The sequence below is a fragment of the Rhinichthys klamathensis genome, unplaced genomic scaffold, assembly GCF_029890125.1.
Source record: "Rhinichthys klamathensis goyatoka isolate OS25496 unplaced genomic scaffold, OSU_Roscu_1.1 h1tg000064l_1, whole genome shotgun sequence".
NCBI lineage: Eukaryota > Metazoa > Chordata > Actinopteri > Cypriniformes > Leuciscidae > Rhinichthys > Rhinichthys klamathensis.
This window is the reverse complement of record NW_026606607.1, coordinates 917,621-940,193: the sequence shown is the minus strand read 5'-3', so window position 1 is coordinate 940,193 and position 22,573 is coordinate 917,621. Positions and strand designations below refer to the sequence as shown.

The 22,573-nt window shown below is 40.2% G+C and overlaps 2 protein-coding genes across 4 annotated transcripts in view; both read right to left on the bottom strand.

Annotated features, from left to right (window-relative positions):
• galnt11 (UDP-N-acetyl-alpha-D-galactosamine:polypeptide N-acetylgalactosaminyltransferase 11 (GalNAc-T11)) overlaps nucleotides 1-5,657 on the bottom strand; it is a 29,874-nt gene extending 24,217 nt beyond the window's left edge. Inside the window, exons 1-2 of one of the 2 annotated variants that reach the window (XM_056249835.1) lie at nucleotides 5,529-5,657; nucleotides 2,198-2,488 (exon numbers count right to left, since the gene is read on the bottom strand). In XM_056249835.1, coding sequence (XP_056105810.1) covers nucleotides 2,198-2,450 — 253 coding nt within the window. In that variant the 5' untranslated portion in view covers nucleotides 2,451-2,488; nucleotides 5,529-5,657. The remainder of the gene's footprint in view (nucleotides 1-2,197; nucleotides 2,489-5,528) is intronic. The other variant, XM_056249834.1, reaches the window with a different exon arrangement.
• A 7,637-nt stretch (nucleotides 5,658-13,294) lies between these two features.
• The window catches only part of atp6v0a1b (ATPase H+ transporting V0 subunit a1b), a 35,295-nt gene continuing 26,016 nt past the window's right edge, over nucleotides 13,295-22,573 (bottom strand). For both annotated transcript variants that reach the window (XM_056249827.1, XM_056249828.1), the window contains exon 22: nucleotides 13,295-13,744. In XM_056249827.1, the coding sequence (XP_056105802.1) occupies nucleotides 13,651-13,744 (94 nt within the window). In that variant the 3' untranslated portion in view covers nucleotides 13,295-13,650. The remainder of the gene's footprint in view (nucleotides 13,745-22,573) is intronic.

Here is a 22,573-nt window from a genome sequence, read left to right as displayed (position 1 = left end):
GGCAGACAGGAATCAAAGGAGCTGGCTGAAGTTCAGGAAGTAGTGAAGCTGTGCATAAAGCCTGACAAGTAATCATTCATTTATTTGTTTGTTTGATGTATAATGAGGTTCTTCACCTTATTAGTTTCAGAGAAACAACAGTTTATCTTTCCATAAGATAATATAATTCTGCCATAGCAACACCAAACTTAATCACTTGTATTTTATGCATCTTATGCACTTTATTCCTTTATCATTCATGATATTCATTTAGTAGTTGTGTTGATTACTTTTGTTTATCTTTTTGTTAAAAATGTATTTTATTACATTTGTGTCTTCCTTGTGTTGATAATACAGTAAGAGACTCTTTATTTGTTCAACAATCTTTGATTGCTCTCTATTGTCAAGGTGAAATTCCTGGCTGGTGCCCCGTAATAAGAGAAGAGAAGAGTCTTCTGACTGACACATCTGACCAAAACGCAAAACACTAATGTAAAAAACAATAACTTTAATACTCCGTGGCTGCTCATTAAGAGAAAGCTGCTTTTTCAGAGGATTTAGTGGAGTCCGCAGTGGTGGATCGATTCAACTTCATAACAGTAGAAAATGTGTTGTCATGGCAACACAATCTGTTCTCCCTGGCTAATACCTACATAGGCTAACCATTTGTCTGGCAGTAAAATTTCAACAGCGACTTCTGCAGTGAATAGCCAATTGTAGTCAATTTACTAAAAACAAAAGTAATAGGTGTCAAATTTTCATTCCTGTTATTGAGGAAACCTTTTTTCCAACCATTCCACCTTTTATAAGCACTTTTCTAATTAACCGAAATAAACTGTCAACACAATTTATTCTAAAAAGCACATGGTGAGACGTCAGCTTGACACTCTGGTAGAGTTCATTGCCGTAAATGAGCAGCACTGGCTCTCTTTCTCGCTCACTGGCTACATTTACATGCACACCTTTTGTTTCAATCGGAATTGTAATTCCTTCCGATTGATGACTCTGAACATATTGTACATGTAGTTAATGAACGATAAATAAATTTATTATGTCACAAGCTTCTAATCGAATATACAGAGTTTCCCCCTGTTTGTGCATACTATTCTCCCAAGAGCAGACTTAATATTTATCTATTCCGGGTCCTGGTTAGGAGACGACGAGCACATGAAGCGTTATGCCGCGCTGCTTATATTTATCAAACAGTAAAAACGGCCCTTTCTGCGCCCAGAATAAAGTGTCTGTGGATGAGAGAATGAAGTTAGGACTGAAGGAAAGTTATTTTAACAACAACAGCTCGTTTCGCTCGTCATTACCCCATTTCTACGTCATTGCACATGCACATTGCTTTCCAGTTTCGGTTTTCAATTTGATCAAGTGTTATGTTCTCTTGACCGGATTAGAAAAGGAATAAACAACCCCTTTCAATACAATCGAGCTCAATCGGATCGATTAAGGTGTTTACATGAAGGCTTTTCAGGCCGATTGAGCCGTCAATCCAATTACTAATGGATTATTTGGTTGCATGTAAACGTAGCCACTGACAGTAATGCTGGCAGCTTTAGACCAGTGCGTCTTAACTGCTGGGTCGCAACTAGTGTTCATTTTGCCAGATTGCAAAGATTAAGTAAAACACCAAGTAGAAAATGTATCCTTTTAACAGAAAAGCTCTGATTGGGGAATTTAAACCCTTGACATCTGCCAACCGCAAGCATGAACGCTCATAGTAGAGGTTTGTACTCCTTTTTTCCAACAAAAATAAAGATACATTTTATTTTTAAAGTTACATTTTAGACTTGTCTTTTTCATCCACGATATTGCATGTTGATATAGTCAGTTAGCATTTAATGACATAGTTGTCATTACGTCGCTGTCATAGGAAAAAAAGCTTGTTGATGAACATTTTATCATAGTTTTCGTTAACGAAATGAACACTAGTCGCAACCCAAAAAATAGGATGGCTGACAAACAGCTCATAAAGAAGAAAACTCTTTCCACATCTAGTGTCAAAGCCAAGGCTGTGCTTCCAATCAAACTCTATTAGGCACAAATTCATCTTACTCTTGGTACAGGTTGTATGCCATGCCCTCCTCCTTGAAAACCATGACCAAAACTAGTAAAGGTAAAATAAAATATTACCCAGACTTCATTAAATAGCCTACATGTTCATTTGCTGTGGCTGTTGTGTATTATTTGTATAGTTGAAACATCCACTAACCCAGCTCTGGAGAGAGGTCCGGTTTGACAGCCTCCATTGCATGGCCTTTGCGCACTTGACTGCCATCTCTATGCTGGACCGCTGGGCCACGGGTGAAACGAGGTTGGAAACGGCGCTGCCCCTTGACGGGCACATTTCTGAAAGACAAGATGCTTTCCTGGTTGAGGTTGAAATACAGGAAGAGAAGAATCGACCAGGTCACAGAGGTGAAGAGGCAACCATAGCAAAAGTAGCGCAGAGTGACGCTGCCCATGGTAACGCTAGCCTCCTCGGCTGGCCATTATCAGGCCCCTAAAAGACAAACATTAGAAGTTACGAACTTAGGGTTTAACATGTGAAGTCCTGTTTGGATATCAGATGGTTTGGACATATTACATGCCTGAGAAGCTGTAGACAAGAATGTCTTCTAAAGCGATTGAGGTGTTTTGTTGTTGGATGCAAGAATGAACATAGCAGTCGTCATTTAGGAAAGATCTGTATCAACTGTTTGTGACCCAGCTTGCAGTCTCTGAATCCTTGACGAATTGTATGAATTAAAAGTATGAAATGAAAACAACTTATTTCTTTAAAAAAAAAAAAAAAAAAAAACTGTAATGTATATGTGAGAGCAATGTTGAAACATTTCGTAATGCGAACAAACATTTCAACCATCAAGGTTAAGTAAAAAGAGAAAATAATGAAATGAGATGAAGTATCTTTCTTTTGTAAAACATTTAATTCACTGGATTATCCAATATTGAGCATTACCACATGGTCAATTAATATAATTAGCTTAATATATAGGCCTAAACCATCAAGTGTCATTTTTAGAGATCCTCCTAGCAAGCGACACAAGCCAGACTCTCATCTAAATACATGTAACACTGATGTCCTCCTTAGTAACAAAAAATAATAATAAAATAAAAGTTGAGACAATGCTAATGAAAGCTGTTATATGGCACAAATGGCCTGCACGCCACGGCAAACAGGGTACTGACCTTGGTATTTCAAAAGCATTTATAAATCATTAACATGCACTTTGTACAACATTTTAAACAGTAATACCGACAACACATCTGGATTTTTTTATTATCCGTTTATAGTTTATAGTATTGCATCAAAGGAAGGCAACGACACAGGTCGTTCTTTAAACCCATCCAGACATCCAGCAGCCTCAGACAGTAACATGAGTACCCATCCAAAATGTGAAACCAGTTGATGCAATCATATGGAATTACAGCAGGTCTCTTGTGAATGTTTAATTCATGGTTGAGTCCTAAAGGCAAGTGCACTATATTAAATAGTAATCTTGCTGTGTCATAACACCTGACATGACATAAACAGTTTCATTTCAAGTACTTTTCTTTAGCTAGTTCAATTTAACTAATGATAAGAGTAGGGATGGCCCGATACCGATACTGACATCGGGGATCGGGCCGATACTGTCCTAATATACTCGTACTCGTACTCATAACAATTCGCCGATACCACGTACATTTTGCAAAACGAAACTGACCGCCGCGAGTGCTTTGTCGAGGTGAACTGAGGCATAGGAAAGTATAATGTCGGCGGTTTGGGCTCATTTCAAGATAAGGGATGATGACAACAGCAAGGCAGACTGTGAGTTATGTTCAGCTAAGGTGTCGAGAGGAGGGAAAGAAAGTACATCGTTTAACACCAGCAATCTAATTAAACATCTGAAGACGCATCATAGATCTGATGGCCGAGCGCGCGCGCGGGCGGTAATGCACTCACTCTGTGTGTGCGGGTTACGGGAGAATAAAACGATTCGCGGGACTCCCGCAAACTAGAAATATCTATGAATAAAACATAAAAACTAAAAGATTTTTATTCATCTCTTGCAGAAAAGCAACAAGAACAACTACAACAAAATAGAAACGATTTACAGGCCAGAGTTTCTATTCATAACATGGTTACAGCGTTGAGCGATGTAGCCAATCACAGACATATGTGTTGATTTCTTGAACGCAATGGCCAATCAGAAGCATTTAAGATAGACTCCCCTCACCGCTCAAAACGGACTTTTTTGTTCAGTGCTGAATTCTGTATGCTGGCAAATCCTCTAATTATAACAAACAAAGTGTGGATATTATGAAAGATTGATTGTGCAGTCAGCTTCATTGATAATAACAGAGATGTGTGAGATCGCGATGAACTGTCAGCTTTTAGGATTTATTAAGGGAGCGCACTTTGCGCGCATTCAGTCATGCCAGACCATGCACGCAGTAGCCTGCTTGCTTTTATGTTAAATTAACAGTGGTTTGTGTGTTAATACATTTATTATTTTACTAATTTTTATTTATTTTTAGACTTGTTAAAACAAGCAGAGAAGAAAATAAAAACAGTCTTCTAACCTGTGTTCTAAAATAGTCGTCTTCTTTTCTAGGAGCCTATTACTTTTGCGGTATAAATATCGGTATCGGTACTCGGTATCGGCAAGTACACAAATGTAAATACTCGTACTCGTATCGGTTTGAAAAAAAATGGTATCGGGCCATCCCTAGATAAGAGTGATATGTTGGACAAGCCATTTCGACCATTCATATTTGACCATTTTCAGAATCATCAATCATCTGATAAAAGTGCATAGTACTAAATAACAGAAGATATGGGAAGTTGTAAGTTAGATGTCAGTTTCAAAATCTAAAAGTATAGTGCGCTTTTTTCAATTCACAGAAGTAACTTAAATTTTTGTGTATAATTTGGTATTTTACAACCAGATGCAGTTTATTAATCTCTCCAAAACAAGTCTGGTATAAAAACTAATGAGCAACAGCTCGGATGTGATTAATAAAGCTCAAGGTAAAGGACGTTAAGGCATTTAGCTGGTATTTAGGCTACGTTAGTTCATAATCAAGCAAACACATCAAGTCTGTTCTGTAAGCAGTTATGACAGAGCCAGAAATTAAACAATTCACCCACAAGCTTAATAGCGAATAGTTTTTGAGGCTTTGACTATCTAGTGAGCTATCTATAGACAACATTTCAGGGTAAGAGATTCCCTTTATTTATCACACATCATGCCTTAAAAAAAATCATAGTTTGTGTCGAGTTGTCTAAATAGCACAGATAATGGCCCAAAATACTACAGACTCGGAACGCACCTAAATGCCTGCGGATTTGTAACGTTACAGCTCCTCTGACGGCCAAACATGCAGTCTGTGTAGGCAGCTCACTGGGGTTTCAGACACAGGCATTACGAGCTACGAGCTAACTCGATAGCTGCACCGAATAAACTATTTAAACTGCTGTATTGCAACCTGGCAGTCATCTAGTCCTATCTAAGACATTACATTTCTGGAAATAATGTCAGTATGGTGCAGTGACTCACTCGCTGATGAAGTGGGCTTTCACAGATCCATTCCCCTCCTGCGCGGCGGCGCTACTGTCCGTTACTCGCGGGTGATGAGAAACAGCGCAGCTGCGCCGGACTGAGTCTGTTGCCTCCTGCTGGCGGAGGGCAATATCGCACCACCTGCACAACGTTGACTGCTCGTGCTCTCTCCACATTAGTTTCCATCCAAAGTTGCGCATTTAAGTAACTTATGCACAAAATTTGTTATAAAGTAGCATTTCCATACAGCGAGTCGAAGAGAACAAAATCGCCACTTCCTGATAACCTGGGGCTTAATATCACTAAGAAAAACTAGGAGAAGCGCAGACGAAACAAATGCAGTTCGGAGGCAGATGCTGCTGTTTGTGAACGCAGTCGTGTAATGAACGGTCTGTTAGTGTTAGCAGAACTTCCCAGAGACCATGCACATCTCCACTCACTAGAAAAAAAGTATCAGGAGATTCTTTTGAATCTGATTTAGAGCAAAATTATGACATTTACAATATCGCCTACTGTACAAAAAAAGTTTATGAAACAGATTAATTATATGTCAAGAGGGTCATTCAAATGTGTTGCTATCAAAGGTTAGTCTGTGCTTGTTTTTTAGTCGTGCTGTAATTACCTCCACATTTTGTAAAATGCATGTGGCAACAGGGTTGCACATAAAATGTAGTACATTAAAGGATAAAAATTAGGCCTACATTGGATTTGTGCACCTAGGCCTACAATTTTAAAGAAAGTCAAGGGTCACCCAAGTGTAACATTTTCAAGTAAGGTGCCAACTAAACCAAAAGACACTCCCAGTTTGCTGGTAATTTCATGCTGTTCAATATTTTTTAAGATCCATGATGTGATGGAGCATGATGAGTGACCAACTTTGACGTGCTGTCCAATCTTGACAGTGATCTGAATTAAGTTGAACTTCCCCCACAGATCATGAATCATATCCCCCATCTTCAATGATTATAATAATGTAGGCAAAGAGAAGATTAGTAGAACATTTACATTTAAGAATTTGAAAGACCCATCAATGGCATTCAAGGCACAAGGTATTTTATCATTTCAAGTGGGAATAATTCATTCCGATATAGTCAAACTTATTTTATTATTTATGTTTTTAAGAGTAGTTGTGAATGCAAGCACTCAATCCATTCACCTCTACGTAAGGGATCCTTGGTTTAAAGCTGGTGTTTACGGGGCATTACAGCTGTCCAATGTTCAGATAAGTGCAGAGAGCTCCCCTGACCGCTTCAGCGAAAAAGCAATTTTCCCTACAAGAGGAAGCACAGACGAAGAGTGTCTTTTTAAAGATGCCTTTCCGTCTGTGTGTTACTAGGTGCGGACGTGCGGTCGATATCTCTCGTCCTCAGATGGACATGATATCTGCCTTATGTGTTTGGGTCGTGCCCAGGCTGAGACAGCATTTGTGGATGGTCCATGTCTTCATTGTGAGAACACTCTCTTTTCAGGTCAGAGAGAGAGTCACTATAGTTGCTCCCCATCCCTGTCCTTCTGCTATGCAAAAGGCCGTGGTGTCAAGCACTGAGGGCAGTATGGGGGCAACAGTGGGAGCGTTTCCACATGGTCAATCCCCACGGGCCTCCCATTCCTCGTCATGTTGCACCCAGTCAAGTTCCTTGATGAGTTAGGCGGTTCATCTTATGACGAACCGAATTTCTCATTCGGGGCTCCAGATGAAAATGAATTATCGACTGCAGCATCGGAGGACGGGCTTGTGCCTTCCGACACTGCGGACTTGGCTGGACTCCCACCTTCTTCGGGTCCGGTAGCTCAGTCTGAGTTGGACGCTGAGTTGACAGCCATTGTGATGAATTTTTGAATGAATAAAATAGTAAACTGTATATCTAACTAATTATAACTCTAACATATAACCGTACTTCCCCTTTTAGGCCTAACATTCTAACACTTTGGAGAAAATGTACCAAAACGTTCTGTTATTTTTCTATTTGTATTATGAAAATGCTGACCATGACAAAATCAAAAATATACTGTCTGTATTATTATGTCATGATATATTGAGTAATCAACTGAACCCTTAACCCTTTACAATGTTTTTTTGATGATTCAAGATAATCTTGCTTATGCCAGTAACAGAGGGAAAAAAGGTGGGGGCTTGCTTTACCAATTGAACCAATCATATTGATAGAAGGTGACATGTTAGTTACGATGATCTTATTTTGTTGTGTCTATCTTTCTCCTATAAAACCTGATGTATTCTTCTTTTTGGGTGAGATTCTCTGAGAATTGCACGAGTGATCTCTCGGCCGTGATTAAAGCATTTAAAGGACATTTGCTGAAGTCTGTCTGTTTATTATTGCTGCGCAGCAAGTTAGTTAGGGGAACAAGTTAGGTCTAGGGGACGTCGATTGTAGACGAGACCCAGGTAGACTTAGGTCAGGTGCGAAATAGAGAAAAATCTACCACACCATGCTTACCCAGGCAGGAATGGAATCCTCCACCCTGTCCTGAGCGTTATTGGCTGGATGATTGGTATCTAAACTCGAAGCACAACTCACAGCCATTCCCAACCCCAGTGCCTTTCTTTCCGGAAGTGCATGAGACCTGACAAAGTCATGGAAGGAACCTTTTACTGCCCATCCCGAATTGCAAGCTCTTCCACCCTCACTACCCTCAACGGTGGGGCAGCCAGGCCCAAGGGGTACACAGAGGTTCTACAGGTGCAGAGTGCAATTGCAATGAGTTTATGCCCGCAAAACTCTGCAACCTGGTGGAATCATCCCAGACTCCTGCCCAAGGCATGCAAGTTTACTTAGTCTCTGACAGCGAAGGCTTACAATGCCACTAGACAGGCTGCCTCAGCCCTGCATGCCATTAACCATCCTGCAGGTCCATCAGGCAAAGCCACTTAAAGATCTGCACGAGGGTAGTTCTAAATCGGGATTAATGCAGAAACTGCGTTCAGCTACCGACTCTACGAGTGATGAAGGTCACAGCACGGTCTTTCAGCCATCTCTGGCTCAACCTTGCTGAGATGAGGGAAGCCGACGAGGTTCATTTTCTCACGCCCCATCTTGCAAGGTGGCCTCTTCAGCGACACTGTCCAGGACCTTGCCCAGCAGTTCCCGGCAGTCAAAAAAGCAGACGGAGACCATCAAACACATCTTGCCTCTGCGTGCGCTCAATCTACTCTTTGTCGAGGGCATCAGCCACACCAACTCTGCCACAGCCAGGCCGCAGCGTCAAGCCCCCGGCAGGAAAGCGATGTCACCCGTCCGTTAGGCGAGTGCCAAGAACCCGAAGAAGGCTTTGAAGCGTGGCGAGAACTGCTCTTTCCAAGGAGGCGGTCCCCAGACCGCTCCTTCCCCCGGTGGAGGGCCAGGAGGAAAATATTTTGTTTCTTTTGATTTTGCTGTCTGCCCGAAAGGCGACAGTACCCACATTTTTGGAAAAAGAGCACACAACTCATAGTCTGAAAATGTTGGTCACGAGTGTCCCGCTTCCTCATGTTTAGCCACAACAGTTCAGATCTTATCTAAAAAAGAGAAAAGGTAAAAAAATTGCTGAAGCGAACTATTCCCACTGTAAGTCCTTTCTGCTCCCTCAGGGTATGGGGGACTATGATGCTTAAGTGGGGCGTTGGGAAGGTTATGACGTTGCGAGTGCACTTGTTACAGTAGCTTGCCAACATCTGCACCACCAAAATCTCATAACCTCATGTCAGTTCAGCTGGTTGTGGCGTTTTCCCTAAGGACCCCTAGTATCAGTACATTGACACAACGTCGAAGTGACTGACAGATGGGGAACGTCATTGGTTACTATTGTAACCTGATGGAGGGAACGAGACGTTGTGTTCTTCCTGCCACAACGCTGAACTACCCGATGAATGGCCAGGACACGCTCTCGGCTCCTCAGCACAATCCTTAATGAGTGAATGCACGCCATCTCCTTTTATGCCCATACGTTTAGGCGAGTGGTGTATGAAAATTCTACTCGCCAAAACTCACTGGCCTTTTCTCAAAGTATCAGAGGTGTTTGGGGCTCCCAAGTGTGGCCCCTAGTGTCAGTACATCGACAGATTCTGCTCCCATCTTCGACATCTCGCTCCCTACATCATGGAATGGAGGTTACAATAGTAACCATGATGTTTTTGCTGTTAGAGGTTTTGAGTGTTAATGGTAAACCTGCAGTCTGTGTTTGTCCTGATATAACAGTATGGTGTATTGGCACTACAAACCATTAAAAAAAAATTAACCGTTTAATAAATAATTGCTAGTTGCTGCAGAATAATGTGTTGCCAAATTCCAAAAAGGGCAAATCATCAGAGCCTCTTTAATAATAGCATTTGTAACCTTAAACACCCAATTGTGTATTTTAAGAACACCAGTCTTTATGATCATGACTGTGTACACAAAGCATGGCAAGACTTCATCAGCGAGGAAGAAGAATAGAGGGCAAAAACCGAAAGTTCATGATAGGGACCGTCAAACACTAAGGATTGTGTCCAAACAACACAGAATAACTGCAGCAAATTGACAGCAAACCTTAATGTTCACCATGTAGACCACGCTTCCACAAGAACTGACCACAGAAACTTCACGAAGCCAACTTCAATGAAAATCGTTAAAAAAAAAAAAATCTTAAAGGTACATTTTGGTTTTCCCATGTGTTGAAGTTATTTTGTCCATGCAACCCTGTAACAGGCTGAAATTAAAATAGAACGCCTGAATGAAAAATTGAAACACCATGTTCTCTCAGCACTTTCAGTATTAGTCAAGAACTGGATTAGATTAAAAACATAGCAGTATTCACGTCGGAAAAAGAGTAAAAGCAATAATTTTTACAGTAAGGTTTCCTTGGCTTCTGAGAAGCCAACACTGTATTAAGGAAAAGCAAAGCACTACCCTGACTATCCAGCAGGGAGCGCCAAATGAATGGCAAATTGCACCTTAATGGTAGTTACCTGTAAATTGGTGCAAATTACAATAAAATAAGGATCACTTGTTTCATGTTTGAACAATAGAATAATCCCTCATCTTTCCATTTATTTTAAAAGTAATTATGATGTAGCTATGGTGGTTACTTGCATTTTGACACTGAAGAAAAGAATAGTTTCCTAAAAAAAAAAGAGCTCTGAGATTTACTTGCCAAATTGCTTTACAAAAATAGTAGCAAAAATCGGAATGCAGTGTAGGGAATTTCGCAACTGAGAGTAATTAAATAGTAAAGGGTTAACAAAGAAAAGATTCCATTTTTCCATCCATGCTTGCCTCTCTTCCTCCATCTGCATGCACAGGAAGTTGGACACAAATATGAAGGAAATCTGGAGCCACTAGAGCTGTAAAGCCTGGTGCATTCATTAAGTTATTCATTGTCTTATGAGGCGTTTCTATCTGTACCTTCCATGGCCACAGGGTCAAGAAACAAGAGGACTTTCCATGTTATTTTTTTTTAAATTAAAACTAAATCAGATCTTTATATGCCATGTGTTTTTATAACAAATAATATACCAGTCTCACAACACCAAAGGACCCTTTAAAGGATTAGTTTACCCAAAAATTTAAATTGTGTCATTTACTCACCCTCATGTCATCCCATAGCTGTAAGACTTTCATTCATCTTCAAAACACAAATTAATATATTTTAAATGAAATCTGAGAGCTTTCTGTCCCTCCATTTACAGCTACACAACTATCACTTTGCTTTCAAAAAGTTCATAAAGAGACCATAAAATGAATCCATATGAATCGAGTGGTTTAGTCCAAATTTTCTGAAGAGAGACAATCACTTTACAGTATATGATGAACAGATTCAATGTAGGCTTTTATTCACATAAACATTCAACACATCAGTTGTGGTAAACGGAAGCTCAAGCATGCTTGCTTCAAGTGCAAGAACCAATGAGGTTCATTCTCATGTTACGCAGCACGACGTTTGAGTTCAGCAAGAACCAATGAGGTTCATTCTCGTGTTACGCATCACGTTTGAGCTTCAGCAAGAACCAACGAGGTTTATTTCCGTTGCGCAGCACGTTTGAGCTTCCGCAGGAACCAATGGTTTGTTCTTGCGCATCAAGCATCAATCTGTAGGGTTGATTTTATGTTTGCCGATCAATGTTTATAAGTAAATAAAAAATAAACACTGACACAAGTTTATTGTCCCCAGATATTTAATTGTCGAATTTAGGAGGAACAGGGTTTCACACTGAACAACAAACATCTTTGACTGTTTTGATTGTATAAGCCATACTGAAATGTTCATTCATGCACACTCTTTTCTGCAAGTGAAAGACCTGCCACATCACCACAGCAAAACAATAAAACACTGCAACAAATAAATAGATAATGAATTGAATCTTTTACATATTATTTCCACATTGATATGTTTCACTTTTAAAGCAAGACAAAGTTATCCACCAAACATTGCCATATTTTACTAGCTGTGGCTGAGATATTTATTGCTGTTAAAGTTCCCCTGTAGTCAAAAATGTTATCCCTTAAAACTCATCTTTGATCACCAAAATTACATATATAAACGTTTTTTTCCTGTGATTTTTTTTAGTAATGCCTTAAAATAGCTTGAATGTAACTCTACACCCTTGCTTCATTTAATATATGCAGATCCATGAATATGCAAATTAGCCCTGCCTCCACTCACTCACACCAGCTCAAAGATCCACTCGGGCAACTCGTATAGTCGATGTTTCAGAATGGTAATGCGTTTTATGTATCGCTCTCTAAAACATCGAACACATAACGGTAATTAATATGATTAGCCTTTTGCTTGACTACGTTAGCAAACAGCTAATAATGTGTGGCTGATGTTACACAAACCATGTTCCCATTCGCCATCTCAGAGTCAGGCAGCTGCCTTCTAAAAATCAGTATCCTTATAAACACTGAACAACTTATGATGTCAGTGGAGAAAGGCTTATAGAACATCATAACATCGTAATATACATCATAAAGATAATTCACCCGCTATATTGCTAAATGTACCGGATTTTTCATATCAACAAAAAAATATACCAGAATAACCTGGCTTCTCTAACCACAGTTAATGATATGCTAAAGACTGCCGGCACGTTGACGTGATTAGTTACAAGGTAGTTCGTGACATCAGAAACGCCAGCGTTTTCAATTCGCATTTTCGAGACTGTCTTTGGTTCACTGGAGTTTTAAGGAGAAAATACTCAGCAATGGTGTTGACATGACTTTGCACATGGCTTGTCTTAAAGCATTTTAAAAACACCACATGACCACAGACTCCACACTTGATTTTCACCACAGGGGGTCTTTAATTCAGTAACAGGATGTTAACCCTTACTCTGTTAAATGTTGCCTTTTTTATGACTAGCTGCAATGTGGGATCAACTGAGAGCCAGTTTGACTCAAGTTTGAGATATCCCTGAAACCATCAATTTCATCTGCCCCTTCAAAACAACACAAATACAGTAGAATGTTTTGTGGAAAGACACAAGTGCAGAATTACATCAGCAGGGAAACCACAACATTCATTAGTGTTTATCTATAGATCCATCATGTAATTTAACCATAAAGGCTAGGCTTACTGATTGTTTTAGATGTAAATGCAGGTTTTTATGGTTAGTTGTGATAGCTAAGCTTGGAAATATCAGAATCTAAAAACTAAACATTTTAAACATGTAAAAGTCATGAACATTTCTATAGTGAACATAGTTTATTCCAGTTATGCTCTGCTCTAGCCACATATTTGTCTGTGACTCTTTTTGAGTGCAGTCTGTACAATGATTCAAAATAATTCATTAAGCTGTTCAATCTAGATTTCCGATCATGATTCATTACAGATTTTATTTTCGGTCACTATGAGCATAAGACTTTTTACACGTTGGTTTGATTTATATCCATATAATACAACCAATACATCCATTATAGTTGATAGACTGTTTTGAGGGACTGTTTACAGAAAGTTGGGCAATAAATCTGGGAGAAAGGCTTACAGAACACCACATCTCAAAAACACCCCAGAAAATGTGCATTTAGAGGTCAGGGGTCACATTTCACAAACACTTCACCAGACAGCACTGCTCCTGAAGAGGACAGGGTGAGAGAAGATCCATGCAGAAGTGTGAATTGATGATATTTGATGGAGTTGTAGTAGCTCATTCATCAAATCGACCCTCTAAGATACTCTCAAAGGAAAACGGGACAAACTTGAAGCCCTGTCCTGTGTAGAATTTGTTCTGGAACTCCACCCTAAATGACAGGAAAAACAGGACAAAAGAACACAGTGTCAGAGCAGGACATTTAATACAAAAAACACCTGTGGATTCCTGTTGACAACATTGTACTTGCATCTTTATTTATTTAAAGTATGTTTGTGGTAATTTCCTCAAAAGAAAAAGGGTGTTGAAGTAAAAGAGTGAGAATCGGGGTTGGGTTGTAAGACCATATGAGGAATGTGTCAGCCGGTGGGTAGTCATACACGCACTGGCAGCGCTAAAACACACATATACTTGGAAAACATAAAAAGTCTCCTATGCTCATTTAGGCAGCATTTATTTGTTTAAAAATACAGTAAAAAAACAGTAATATTGTGAAATATAATTTTAATTTATAACAACAGTTTTGTAACATATTTTAAAATGTAAATTATTCCTTGTTTGGGCAAAGCTGAATTTTCAGCATCATTACTCCAGTCTTCAGTGTCACATGATCATTCAGAAATCATTCTAATTGGCTGATTTGGTGCTTAAAAAACATTTGATTCTTAATATTTTTCTGAGAACTTTGATTCAATTTTTTCCCCCCGAAATTCTTTGATTAATAGAAAGTTCTGTTACTTTTGAACAATTGAATGTGTCCATGCTGAATAAAAGTATTGTTTTCTTAAAACCATACCAATGGCCAGATTTACTAACAGCTTGCACCAGCTCTTTTTGGCATTAAAAAACTATTGTCAGGATTTACTGAAGACACGCGGTGAAAAATTTGTGCTGAAAAGCCGTGGACACATTTATTTTTGCGGCTGACCTTATTGCATATGCATTTGTAGGAGTTTCCCTTTAAGACGCAAAATGTATGGGAGGAAACTATTTAAATGAATCATGCAAGGTGATTTACTAAGGTTTGCGCTAGTCACTTTACTGGTATTCACGAGTTCACACTTACATACAATTAAAGGGAATAAAGTATAATGCGTATTTGGCGTGCTGTCCGGGGGGAGGGCTCCGAGTTAGGAATTCGGCCCGAACCCAGAGTACTCCCCCCTGTATGTAAAGTGGTTTAGGACTAGAAGAGTGGAAGGAGTGGTGGAGGGACGCTGCTAAACTGTGAGATAAATAAGGTGAGACTGCTGAGTCTATATATACACGTTTTAATCATGATTGCTGAGTGCTCTCCACCCGTGTTAATTATCTGAACGTGCTTCTTCCGAACTTTGTTAATAAAACATCATTTTGCGCCATTATTCAGCCACAGATCCCTCTCCGTGCTGACCAAAGCACCCATTGAGTGAACAATAGCGCGGGCCGTTTGCTTGGTCGCACGGAGGGACAAATATGTGGCTCGACGAAGCTCTGAGAATGCCTCCTTGTCGATGCAACCTCTCACACTCGAGTCCTTCAACGGGTCAGCCTGGTATGCCTGTAACACAGTCATAGTGTGCAGCGCAGCACCGGCCTGACCTGCTGCTTGAAACGCTATCCCCACCAGCATTGAAGTGGTTATGCACGGCTTAGTGGGGAGAGTTGGTTTCTTTAATGATGATTCCGAACCAGGTGAAAGATAGCTTGCGAGCGTAGCATGACCTGTTGCATCATCGAATACCCCCGTGCCTTCGCACCCATGATAGTCGAATATATCGACGTCGAAGGCGTAAAGACACGAGAAGTATATGGTTTCCCCCATGAATGAGATAACTCATGGAGGACTTCAAAGAAGGGGAGAGACCGCTGTTGTGGTCCCTCCTCCTGGCCACCAGACAGAAATCGGTGTTCCAGTTTAGAGCGTTTGGGGGTTTCTTGTTCGCTTCGCCAGTCTAGCTGTAACCTGGCCACCGCGCGAGTAACCACCTCAAAACATTCCTCAGACACTTTGGCCCCATCCACACTACTGCGTTTTAGTTTAGAAACGGATAATTAAAACGAATACGATCTCCGTCCACACCAGCGTTTTAGCTTCGTATTAGAATTGATCTCCGTCCACATTAAAACGACTGAAAACGCGGATCACGTGACCATTCACCAACACTGGGCATGCGCGTGCCGGTGTAAACACAACTTCATTGATAAAATTATCCCACCATGCTCTGGGTTAACCCCAAACCGACACTCCATGTACGGTCAACGCCGCCGCTGCACACGGGAATTGTCACAGATCGCTCGAATAATAGCTTGACTCCGGCGCATGTAGGCAGTTATAGCGTTGTAAAATGCATAATTTACTTGTACAACAGCTGCTAGCAAAGATATACGCCATGACTGATGACACCCAATCATAGAGCCGAGCGTGAGCCTCTACTACGTCATCGTTTCTAAAGTCCTCCGTTTTGACTCGTCTACACTAAAACGCCCCCCGGAGATTCAGAACGAAAAACGGATCGGCAGCGTTTCTAAACTTCTCCGTTTTGGGTCTCCGTTTTTGCCGTTTTAGTGTGGACGGGAGGTGCAAACGTAGCAAAAGGTCTCCGTTTTTAAACGAAAACGCAGTAGTGTGGACGGGGCCTTTGTCATCACGTCAGGAATGCTCAGAGGTACAGTAGGCAACTCATAATCCATACCGGATTCAAAAGATTTGTTGTCCTCCGCCTGAGTCGAAGAGGTGCCGGGGCGCGCTTCGAGCAAGAGGACATCTGGATCTGGAAAGAGTGCAAGAAATAGGGATGGACCCGTCTCTCGCCCCTCAGGCAAATCCATACAGGAGCTCCATGATGATGAAGCGGAGGCTGGCCCTTGGAAGTAAGCAAGGCGAGTGCGTAGCATCTTAACCGTGAATAATGCACTTTTTTTCCCCTTTCCCTTTTCACTTGTTTGACAGAGTAAGAGGATAAAGAAAGATTTTTTCTTTTTCTTTTTCTTTCTTTCCCTAGGCAGTTTACACACTGCCTAGGGAAAACAAACTCCTTGCAGAGACACAGAGAGAGCTTGAATCACACACACACAGTATGGTCTAAAGACAAAAAGACCTGTCGATGCAACTGTGGCACATCTTATTATAGCCTCTGACGAGCGTGCATTCCAATGACGTCACTGTCCAAGTGACAATTCCATTGACGTGTTACACGCATACACTCACCGGCCACTTTATTAGGTACCCCATGCTAGTAACGGGTTGGACCCCCTTTTGCCTTCAGAACTGCCTCAATTCTTCGTGGCATAGATTCAACAAGGTGCTGGAAGCATTCCTCAGGGAGTTTGGTCCATATTGACATGATGGCATCACACAGTTGCCGCAGATTTGTCGGCTGCACATCCATGATGCGAATCTCCCGTTCCACCACATCCCAAAGATGCTCTATTGGGTTGAGATCTGGTGACTGTGGAGGCCATTTTAGTACAGTGAACTCATTGTCATGTTCAAGAAACCAATTTGAAATGATTAGAGCTTTGTGACATGGTGGAAGTAGCCATCAGAGGATGGGTACATGGTGGCCATAAAGGGATGGACATGGTCAGAAACAATGCTCAGGTAGGCCGTGGCATTTAAACGATGCCCAATTGGCACTAAGGGGCCTAAAGTGTGCCAGGAAAACATCCCCCACACCATTACACCACCACCACCAGCCTGCACAGTGGTAACAAGGCATGATGGTTCCATGTTCTCATTCTGTTTACGCCAAATTCTGACTCTAACATCTGAATGTCTCAACAGAAATCGAGACTCATCAGACCAGGCAACATTTTTCCAGTCTTCAACTGTTCAATTTTGGTGAGCTCTTGCAAAATGTAGCCTCTTTTTCCTATTTGTAGTGGAGATGAGTGGTACCCGGTGGAGTCTTCTGCTGTTGTAGCCCATCCGCCTCAAGGTTGTGCGTGTTGTGGCTTCACAAATGCTTTGCTGCATACCTCGGTTGTAACGAGTGGTTATTTCAGTCACTGTTGCCCTTCTATCAGCTCGAACCAGTCTGGCCATTCTCCTCTGACCTCTGGCATCAACAAGGCATTTCCGCCCACAGAACTGCCGCTCACTGGATGTTTTTTCTTTTTCGGACCATTCTCTGTAAACCCTAGAGATGGTTGTGCGTGAAAATCCCAGTAGATTAGCAGTTTCTGAAATACTCAGACCAGCCCTTCTGGCACCAACAATCATGCCACGTTCAAAGTCACTCAAATCAACTTTCTTCCCCATACTGATGCTTGGTTTGAACTGCAGGAGATTTTCTTGACCATGTCTACATGCCTAAATGCACTGAGTTGCCGCCATGTGATTGGCTGCTTAGAAATTAAGTGTTAACGAGCAGTTGGACAGGTGTACCTAATAAAGTGGCCGGTGAGTGTATTTCACAGCTGGTCACACAAAAAGTGTTCCCAGAGCGCTGAATCAAGCGCAGCATTAAGTGTAGCTTTTGAAAGGGAACACTAATTACCATAATGGTGAGTTCAAACAAAAAAAAATTCAACATTCAAGTCAAGATGACTTTGGGAAATGAGTGAATGCAACTAGAGAAAGATAACTGCAGATATGGAGGAAATCAGCGAAAAGTCTATTAAGAATTGCCCCGCCTCCAAAACTTTTCTCTGCTTGACAAAAAGGCACTCAAATCAATCAATTAATCTTAACTTAGGTTCTCTGAGTAACTAAGGGAGAGGATGTGAATAGTACAGATCACTAGATCTTTACAATTAAGTTACGACATTAAATAAAGTTAACTAAAAAGTGTTAGTTAGAACAACTGTTGGATTTGACAGTGTATCAGTTTAAATCCTGTATAATCAAATATTATACATTATAGACAGACTGTAAAACAAACACACAAAGCACTCTTGACATCCTATGTAGAAAGTTCTATGCAAAGATCATATTGACTTATTTTTTCATATAAGCATTTTTGCCTTTTTAAAACTTTCATATCATTAAGCATATCATTGTTATTTTGGCCATTTCTCATACTTTGTCTATAGTGGGAACATTTGTCAATTTCTACAGGTTTATCCGAAGATAAGGAGTGAAAAAAAGCTGTAATCACACATTCCGTCACTATCAGCAGCTCATAGATAAGAGTGTTTAGATTTGCAGTGTAGAGAACATATTTTTGAACTGAAGGTTGAGATTTTGAGTAAGGTAATGTCCAGACACAAACTTTTGAAATCAAACAGAAAGCTGTGAATGAGTGATTGTGTGCATGACAAGGGCGTTTCTGAGAATTTGCAAGGTTCCTCGGGGGGTTAGTCGATGAGAACAAAGTTATTGCTGTTCCATTTATGCCGTATATATCCAGAAGCTTTTAAAAATCAAATGAAACTGAAAAATGCTTTTAAATTAAAAAAAATATATATTAACAGAGGAAAAGTGTTTTATTTCAGATGTTGTGTGAGTTCGAAAATACAAAAGAAAAGGGAACATTTAAGAGTGGAGGAATGTCTCACTGCTGTGATAAATATTTAATTCAAGAGAGAAAAGACTCTTCCATCTTTCCGCACATGGAACAAATAAAAGCACCAAAAGTGCAGAACTTTATTTGCCTCCAACATGTATGTGTAATCATTAGATGTGGAAGCATTAAAAATAGGTCAGGCCGGGAATGATATTGAAATGCCACAATTAGAGCCTCTCACTAAAAGTTGTTCTTGCCGTGACTAAAGCATTCAGAAAGCTGCGTATTTCAATATATCACCTCGCAAGGCAATGAATGAAACAAATTAAATATAAGATAAAATAACAAGCAGATGTCATGACATAAAATTCTGCTCCGTTGAAATACAGCACTGCACTTTTGACCATTTCATGTTTCATGTTATGTGTATTGTCTTCTAGTGTTACAATATCAACAAGAAATGTACATTACATTCATTATCAGCAAGCTGTTTCTGCAGCTAAAATGTAGTATATTTATATATAAAGCACTGGGTGAAACAATGCCTTCAGATTTAGGTATGTGTTATTCCTGTAATTAAATCTGTGAAATAATATCTGCACCCAATCACTGTGTGAATGAATTGCTTGTATTATATTTTTGCTTTATTAGAATCCCTTTATGCAGCTTGAGTGGAATGAATTGCAAGAGTTTAATGCCTAGAGTCAAGGGTTTAGAACAAACCCTAAGCTCAATCTTTGGGCAATGGAAAGGCAGTTCTGCCTTGCAATAATAAAATAAAATCAGTTATCAGGACATAAAAGTTATTCTTAAGAGGAAGTGATATGTTTACCATTCCTCTTCACACTCTTTACCTCTGTAGCACATTTCAGAAGGATGACATAAACTAGACTTTCAAATATTAACAGAAAAGTGTGGCGAGGATAGAGAGATAAGAAAAAAACAGTTATAGAAGAGACTAATCCTCTCTTAGCTGTTCCGCTCCATTCATTCATAGATTTTTTTGATAACATCACTTCAATCATGACAACATAGATTTGGCATGTTAATGGATATGACAATGTTAATGTATTTGGTCTTGGTGGACTAGATAAAAGACTTTATATATAGAAAGACGGTGCACTCATATTACTTATGAATGGGAGAATGTGCAACACGCAATATGGTGGAATAAGTCCCACCTTCTAAATAAGAGAGCCAATCGCTGATTGATAAAGTCATCGCATCACTGCAGCTTCAGTTAAAAGCTTCAGTTAAAAACTCCAGTTGCTATTGAAAAAGTCTGTGTTCTGTGATGCGCGCTTATGACTGCGCATATGCAATGACTGCTCCAGCCTGAAAAAAATATGCTTTTTTAACAGTATTTGATAACATTTATGGGACAGTTCATGTGGGATTTTGTTACTGATTTGAAATAAGTTATTTAACTGTGAGTTCGACAAGCAGTTTTGGGGATTTCAAGATTCCTCCATTCAAGTAGATCGGACTTGGTCTTGGATGCCAGAAATAGCTGCCTGGAGGCGTTGCAAATATGGCCGCCTTGTGAACAGACTTTTCTTGAAAAGGACTAGATCTGGTACGCATGCTTCTCTGAAGTCAAAACTGAAGTCATTGTGTTTGGAAACAAAGATGAAGTTCTCAAGGTAAATGCATACCTTGACGCTAGGGGTCTAACAACTAAAAATCAAGTCAGGAATCTTGGTGTGTCTCTAGAGTCAGACATTAGTTTCAGTAGTCATGTCAAAGCAATAACTAAATCAGCATACTATTTGAAAAATATTGCAAGAATTAGATGCTTTGTTTCCAGTCAAGACTTAGAGAAACTTGTGCATGCTTTTATCACCAGCAGGGTGGATTATTGTAATGGACTCCTCACTGGCCTTCCTAAAAAGACCATAAGACAGTTGCAGCTTATACAGAACGCTGCTGCCAGGATTCTGAGTAGGACCAGAAAATATGAACATATCACACCAGTCCTCAGATCTTTACACTGGCTCCCAGTTACATTTAGGATTGATTTTAAAGTATTATTACTGGTATATAAATCATTCAATGGGATGGGACCTCAATATATTGCAGATATGCTCACTGAATATAAACCCAACAGATCACTCAGATCATTAGGATCACATCAGTTAGAAATACCAAGGGTTTACTCTAAGCAAGGAGAGTCTGCTTTTAGCTATTATGCCAGCCGCAGCTGGAACCAGCTTCCAGAAGAGATCAGATGTGCTCCTACAGTAGTCACATTCAAATCCAGACTCAAAACACATCTGTTTAGCTATGCATTTACTGAATGAGCACTGTGCCAATGTTCGTCCGACTGTTTTTACTGTACTTTATTTTTTATTATAAACTGTTTTAATTATTTCCTCCTATGTAAAGCACTTTGAATTACCATTGTGTATGAAATGTGCTATATAAATAAACTTGCCTTGCCTTGCCTTGCCTTCTCTCGCTGCTGCAAAGCAAATATGGACTTGCTACTGGCAATAGATACACAGACATGCTGCTGCTGCATGAATAGGCAGATCTAGACAGGTGGAGCTGGGGGAGGAGGAGGATTTTAGAGCAATTCTTAACTCTATTCTGAACCAGAATATTTAAATGGTCAGCAAGCAATGTCATTGGCTGCAGAAGGCCAAGCAGCTTGTGCCATGTAGTAACCCAGCAATCAATTTTGCGTTTAAAATACGTCTAATAGCCGTCCAAACACAGCCCAGACATCTAGGCTAAAACAAAGTAAAATTTGGGCTGTCAGTGAAAAATTTAATAGACGTCTAAACCATAGCCCAAGAATAGACTAGTCATCAATTAGATAACAAAGAAATTAAATTAGTGAAGAAATGAAAACAAAAACACCTTGTAATCACTGTTTTTTGTACTTTGCTTACATGATGGACTGTAAGCAAAGAATATCATACATCTCGCAAGTTATTTTGGCAAAAACGACATGTAACCTATATCGGGTCTATAGTTAACCTAGACGGTGAAATGATGGCTATTGCTTGCTGGGAAATGATTTGTTTGCTAATGTAAAGGACCTATCAGTCTGTGTCATCTAGGGCCCTAATTTAACGATCTGAAACGCAAGTATCAAACGCGAAACGCAAGTAACTTTGTGTTGGTCTGAAGTAGCTACATTACTCATAGGTGTGGTTTGGGCGTAACGTGCAATAAACCAATCAGAGCGTCATCTCACATTCCCTTTAAGAGCAGGTGCGCTTGTTCCATGGCGGATTGCTATTATAATGGCGGATTTACCAGGCGCACACAAGGAGCGGTTCACAGCCGAGGAGACCGATGTTCTCGTCAGGGCCGTAAAAGACAGAGAAGTGACATTGTATGGCGATGGGAGAAACCCACCCAAACTAGCTTCGGTTAAACAGGCGTATAATAATTTGGGTAAATGTGTAAGCTAGATGTATCCCTATTTTTTCACATCTTCATGGACACCACAATGATTTCCCTCGTGTGGTAACCATAGACTGTAAAAAAAGATGGACGACGCCCCTTCGCTCTTTTCCATTGGAGAGAACTGAAGCCGCCAG